Raw genomic sequence first — 7187 nt, 5'->3', positions numbered from 1 at the left:
AATTATTTCTTTTTTAAATAAAGAAAAAAGAAGAAGAAAAATGGAGAGGGAGAGAGAAGTTAATAGTAATCTCTCTGTTCAACAATAGTTATTCACAATTAATTTGATATGTTTTTTGAAAAAATTTAAATAAAAAATAATTTTACTATATTACCCTTTAAAAATAATAAATATAATGTATTAGAAAATTTTACTAGAAAAATAACTATAATAAATGATAAATGTAAATTAGGTACTAAGTGTAAAAAGATTAATGAAAAAAAAAGTGAACAAATATTTTTAATATAGTGGACAAGTATTACTCTCTCTGTCTCATTTTATATGTTATCTAATTCTATAAATAGTTGGTCTGTAATATGTCTCATTTCATACTTCAATTTCAAAATTACCATATTGTTTCTTTTTTACTCTTGTTTGTTATTAGCTTTGAAAATATTTATTTGACCAATTTAGAAAAGTTAAGTAAATGATTCGTATTCATTAGTTAAATTAATTAATCAAAATAAATTAATTCATATACATTAATTTAAAACTTAAATAATAAAAAAAATTAAATAAAGATAGAAGAGTAAAGTGACATTGTTTTATGCAAATATAAAATTAAAAAACGATATAAAAATAAGACGGATGAAGTATTAATTAGAGAGAGAGAGAGAGTTGTATTCTACATAACTGCTTGTTTGAATCCAATTATAATACTTTAGAAATTTCATTCATTTTGTCCAGAAAGGAAGTTTAACAGAATATATTATTGAAATATAGGCAGATCCAGATTATTAATTAGGGATACAAAAAGATATTTTTTGTCTTACATTTATAAATATATTAAAAAATAATTACATAATTAAATATTTAATTACAAATTGAACAATTAAAATAAAGTATTAGTAAGATTGGATTTAATTTTTTTAATAATACTTAAATAGAAAGAACATAATTAATTGTATATAATCCTTTAAATTTATTTGATCATACTAAATTTTAAATTTATAAATTTCAAATTCGAAACGGAGAAATAAAAGTTTGTAAACAAGATAAGAGTTAAGTGGCGTAAATATGATAGCAACAATAGGTGTGGGTCCTTTCTCATGTGCACCTCTTCTTTTAACACTACAACTACTACTATACCTTCTATACTTTATACTACTATTTAATTTAATAATACTTTCTACAATTTATTTATTAGTTTTGTCTATTCATATATTACTATATATCCCATTTTTGTGGACCCACACCCACTCCCACACAACGGATTTGGGCAAAGAAGAGGATTACTATCGTAGAAAAAGTCAGAAATTTCGTTAAAAATAATTTAAAACGTTTATAATTAATTATATTTATTGGTTGTAACTTTGTCTCCCTTGATCAATTTTGTGTTTTATTTTTTAATAAATTCAATCTTGCACATAATGCATGAAATTTTTTGAGGTTTTCTTCAATAAGAGCATATTTGTATTATTGTACAACATGTTAAATATAAGAATATATATAGAAGACAAGCTCTGCTACCAATTATTTGTTGAATTTACTAGGTTATTGGACATCACATCAACTCATAGTTCAAGGAATTTATGTTGAATGGACTTTGTATAAGTTGTTATTAGTAAGTAAAAGATGTGTTATATTAAATATTACAATGTATATAGTTTTGGAAAAAGAAATGTACAATTTGAAATTGGTATAATTTGCTTTGTCCCAATATTATATATGTCATGATGTTTCATGCAATAACTGAGGTAGCATTTTTATAAAGAGATTTCAATTGATTATCAAGTTATGTTTAAGAGTTTCAATACGCAATATATACAAATATATATATATCATATCTGACCTTACATTTTGCACTATATTTTCTTAAACTTTCGCTCCCTTGATTCCGCCTCACCTCACATGCATAAATAAATATTTAAATTAAGTCATGCTTATATTTTTTTTTCAAAAAAATACATTATTTTCTGATAATCAAACATCAAAAATTATATAATAAAATCGAGATGAGATGAAATTTCTTCATTTTTTAAAGGAACTAAATTAGTGAAACAAGAGTAAAGTAGGAGTATATATTATATATAAATATGTATGAACTCTTTTTTTTTTTTTTTTTTTGGTTTTAACCCTACACATCATGTGGGAAGAGGAACAAAAGGCATCTCCATGAAGTATAAGTAGACTACTTATCAATAATTATTATCTTCTTCTTTTTTTACACCATCCAATGTCATTATTATTCTCTCTCTCTCTCTTTCTTTCTTTCTTTTGATGAATAACCATGTATTACATTTTTGTGGAAGTCAACACTTGAATGAAAATAATGCACATTTCACTTATAATGATTTGAAGTTTTTCCAACTCTTCTTTTGTAGTATAATTTATTTATGTCCCCACTACATAGGTAGCTCTAGTGTTGTGCTACATTATTATTGCTTGAGGGTCCCCCTTTTTTCTTTTTCCTCATATTTCAATTTCCATCCCCATATGTTATTATTTATTATCTATAATATAGCTAGACAACAATGGGGTTAAAAATAATACTATTGGTCCAAAATCCAATACTTTCTAAAATACAAAAAATAAAAATAAAATATTCCAATGAAAATATAAGCAAAGAAAGTTAATACTCCTTTCAATGAAATATTATATTATTCACTCTATCAAGGAAAAATGATTTTTGTGTAATTTGTTGCTTAAAAGTAAGTAATTTTTGAAGTTTTTCTTTTCCTAGCAAACACACCCTTAGCTCTTGATAACTTTTACTCACTAATTGTACAAGAGAAAACAAAGATTAATATAAAAGTAATGATCAGAGATGTGATAGTTGTAGAAAAATACAAAAAAAGAACAAGTCCCAATTTATTTATTTATTTTTCTTGAAAATTAAATACTACAGTAATATTGTGTGTGTGTATATATATATATCATGTGCAACAAGGACCCATTTGTTGTTATGTTTTTTCATCCTTTCTTCTTTTGTTTTTCTGAGGGAATCAAAGTACAAAAATATACTAGTAGCTGTTTTTGCAACTTGGGGTGAATTGTTGCCTCACAAATTGATGTACTTGAATTTTTCTAATATGTGCTCTGTTTTGATGGAAAAAGAAAAGAATTTAATTATCATCAATACATTCTACAATACTATCAAAAACATACTATTTAATTTCTTTTACTTTCATTTTAAAAATTATACTACTTTTTGTCTTTTTTGGCGATTTTTATTTAAGATTATAAAATTAAAAAATATTTAAATACATCGTATATATCTTTAATTTAAAATCAGATAAATAAATTATAATTGAATGAAATGTAGTTCTAATTAACCATTTCTCACATTTACACCCATGAACAAAAAGGAAATAAAAGAAAAAAAAGAGTTTTTTTTATAAAAAAAAATTACAAACTTTGTCCCTTCATTTATTCCTTCAAAAATCTTCCTTTATGTCCATTTCTTTTTTCTCTTCTCTTCCCCTTCCCCCCTCAATAAACTTTATTTTTGATAATTAATAAATAAACAATGAAAGTTCAAATAAACTTATACCACCAAAAACTACACTTCTATACCCCTTACCAAAAAAAAAAGAAAAAAAATGAAATAAAGTTGAAATGATTTGTAAAATTCTCTTCACATTTTTTTCCTCCGAGTGAGCTAATATTCAGTCACCGTCTTCTCATACCAACCGGAATTTTCTGAGATCTGATCCAGTCTGACATTTTCTCTGCAAGAATCTGTTGACCCACTTGCTATTCCCAATGTTCCACTCACTTCCCCACTAATTTCTGCGTCTTTTTGCCCCCACACTTCTGATTTTTTTTTTTTATGATGAGAGATCTGTGCTAATTTTACCTCAAACTGTTGTTGTTGCGGTGCTGGTAGTGGTGTTTGCGGCCGCCATTGAGGATTGTTGCTTGTTTGCTACTATCTCATAAGCATTGTTTTCGTCCTCGTCATCTTCATCGTCGTCATCATCGTGATCATCTTCATCCATGTTGTCGCTCTCGTTTTCGTGGTCGATTCGGGTGGTGCTTTCATGGTGTTGTGGAAGTGGCCATTGTTGTTCTGGACGAGCCATGATGGGAGCCATTTGGTTGTTATCGGGGTTTAAAGCGAATGAAGGATTGAACGAAGATGTTAAAGAAGCTGTTTCGGGGTTTTTGGCTTTCTCCTTGTACAATGCGTCGAGCTGGTGGAAATATGGGCAAGTTTTGGAATCTTCGGGTCGTTTTTTGTTGCTCTCTTTCACCTTCTTGAAGTATTTGTTGATGTTTTCCCATTTTTCTTTGCATCTCTTTGCATTCCGATTGTATCCAATTTTCTTCATTCCAGATGATATCTCTTCCCAAAGTGGACCTTTAGGTCCGTTTTCTTGGTATTTGACATCTAAATTTGTACGAAGTTTAATCAATGCTTCAACTTCTGCTTTTGGCCACCTTGAAGAGCTTGCTGGACTGTAACTATCACCTCCGTTATCGCTTTTTGGTACTAACTCCATGTTCTTGGATGGCACTGGTGGTGTCAGTGGTAGCGACAATGATGGTATTAATGCTGGTACTGGAGCTGGTATTGTTACTGGCAACGATACTGGGACCGGTGCTGGTGCTGGTTGAGGTGGTGCTGCTGTAACAGTCGTCGGTTGTATTTGTGTTGGTACAGGCGCGGATAGTGGGTTTTCAGGCAATTGTATTTGTACTTGTGCTGATGGAGGGCCAACGTTGATACTATTTGGAATTTGGATGTTTTGCTGTTCAGTTATCTTCTGTAGAAAAGAAATAACAGCTGCATCCTTGGCTGCCGCCATTGCTCTTTCTTGAACTAAAAGATCATGCTCCCTATTCATCCTTGCCATTTCCTGTACTTTCCATGCTTCTTCTCGAACCATCCGATCATGTTCCCTCTTCTCAAGCTTCTCCAAGAACCTCCTGTGCGATTCCTCCTGCTTATTAATCACATCCTTGGTGAACTTCTCAAAATAATCCTTCCATTTCCTCTTCTTCTTATGCCTTCTTTGTATATCCTCATCCGAGGAAGTAGACGAAGAAGTTGAATACGACATTGCTGAAGCGTTCACTTGTTGAGGAATATTATTAATCGGATTGACAGCTGGCTGCGGTGATGGTTGTTGTGATGGCGGTGGTGGTAGTGGCACGGGGGAACTTGACGGAGCATTTTGATGAGAAGGAGCAAAAAGGCTATTTGGTGGCGGTGGTGCTGATGAAATAGTAACATGATGAGGAATAGTACCTTGTGAAGCCGTGACTTGTACATTTGATGATGCCATTGGCATAGCCATATTTATTGGAGTAGCTTCCAATGGAGGGGGTGGAGGACGCGTATTAGACGACGGTGGCATTAGAGAATGATGAGATGTAATGTTCTCCAAGGCTTCCAATTGCTCGAAAAACCTATAATTCTTTCCATCCGCTTTCGAAGCTCGGCCATCCTTGGTTCTCTTGTGATATTTGTATACATTTTCGAACTTCTCCTTGCATTTCTTGGAACTTCTGTGAAACCCAAGGTCTGCCATTTTCCTGGTCATGATAACAACAGTTGGCATAAGTATTAGAAAATGGTAGTAAATAAACAAGTACAATAATTTAAATCCTTGGTAATTGAATTCAATAGTAAAATACTATTCACCACATAAAATAAAAATGAGATTAAGATATTAATAATCAAGATTAAGGTAATTATGAACTTAATTAATTAAACAAGCAGGAGACAATTGAAACACTAGATAGAAACCACATTTTTCTCAATCATAGTGCTCAACATAAATCTTGTTTTTTTACTTGCTTAATTATTAGATTTGATGATTACCAAACTTATTTATTTGCTAAATTTTAAAAAAGGTAGTTCATAAAATTGGAACTCTACTACAAAAAAGATGAGTAAATTAGTTTCCAAAATTTGTTGCTGGAATTGGCAGAGAAAGAAAAAACGCCGAAAAAGCAAAACTGAATTTGGCTCAAAACCCGGAAGGAGGGAATCTGAATTTCCTCAACAATTGTATTTTTGTTGTATTGTTTGTAGTGAAATGAACTGAAAAACAATAACCCTTTTAATCAAAAAAGCAATAAATCAATGGAATTCTGATCCATAGATCTATCTTTTCATTTCCCAAAAAAATAAAATCATTCTATTAATTTTATTTTTCCCAAAAGTAGAAATGGAAAAATAAAATAAAATAAAATAAAGATTCCATTTCTATCAATTTTTATTAATGCATGATGAAACTGGTGCAGCTAATGATGATTGAGAAGGTCAGGTGAAGAAATTGGAATAATGAAATTGAATTTAATTACCTGGAAACTTCTTCCCATAAAGGTCCTTTAAGACTTGAGTCTCTAAAAATAACATCCATTTCAGACCTTATTTTCAGCAAAGCAATTGTTTCTTGTCTTGGCCATCTATTTCCACCTGAATTTCTTTCTCCATCTTCCGTCATGAATCCACCGCCACCGCCGCCACTTCCACCGCCTAATCCAATCTCACTACTCCCTCCGCTTCCAGCTCCTCCACCGCTTTCTGGATTATCACCACCACCTTCACTACTTACTAAGCCGGAAACACCCAGCATCATTTCAATTGCTAAAAAAAACAATCTCTTCTTCTTCCACCTCCTCTATTTCTTCTGTAAACCAAGCAAGTTAGCAATTACACCAATGAATTATACGACAGAAGAAAAAAAAAAGAGGGTGAATTCTAAGGGGATTTTATGAAGATGGGGGTGTGGTGAATTTATTAATTTATTTCGGTGGGATCTGCCTGTCAATCTCACACCTCTTAAAATACATAACAATTTAAACAAACAAAATTTAAAAAAAGAGTAGACCCAGAAATATATATAATAATAATTTTTTTTAAAAAAAAAATAACACCCCTTTGCTTCTTTTAGCTGTGGAATCTTCAGATTTTTCTCTTCTAGTATTATTGACAAGAAATGAGTTTTTTTTCTCTTTCAATAAAAACCAGAAGGATCACTTATGGTAACAACAATATAAAAAATTGGTTTACACTGTATATATAGTGTATAATAAAAAAAAATAAGTGTATTTTTGTATTTTTAAAAAAGTAAATGGAATATATTAGAGTAGAAAGAAGTAGAAAATACAGCTGCAGATAGCGACGATGAAGATAATAAGTTGTTTTTTGTCTGTCCAGCTAAATATAGTTAAAAGCCGGCCCATGTAGGTCA

General features: G+C 30.6%; 1 protein-coding gene across 1 annotated transcript; it reads right to left on the bottom strand.

Annotated features, from left to right (window-relative positions):
* Window positions 1-3351: 3351 nt before the first annotated feature.
* LOC107017886 (trihelix transcription factor GT-2-like) lies at window positions 3352-6975 on the bottom strand. Its single transcript, XM_015218166.2, has 2 exons — window positions 6295-6975; window positions 3352-5520 (listed from the first exon to the last, which is right to left on the bottom strand). The coding sequence occupies exons 1-2, from the start codon at window positions 6570-6572 to the stop codon at window positions 3840-3842; spliced, it is 1959 nt and encodes a 652-aa protein (XP_015073652.1). The 5' UTR covers window positions 6573-6975; the 3' UTR covers window positions 3352-3839.
* Between the last annotated feature and the right edge of the window lie 212 nt (window positions 6976-7187).

Source organism: Solanum pennellii, chromosome 4 (assembly GCF_001406875.1).
Source record: "Solanum pennellii chromosome 4, SPENNV200".
In the NCBI taxonomy this organism is placed as follows: domain Eukaryota; kingdom Viridiplantae; phylum Streptophyta; class Magnoliopsida; order Solanales; family Solanaceae; genus Solanum; species Solanum pennellii.
The sequence above is the reverse complement of the archived record's forward strand: the minus strand, read 5'-3'. Positions and strand labels throughout refer to the sequence as shown.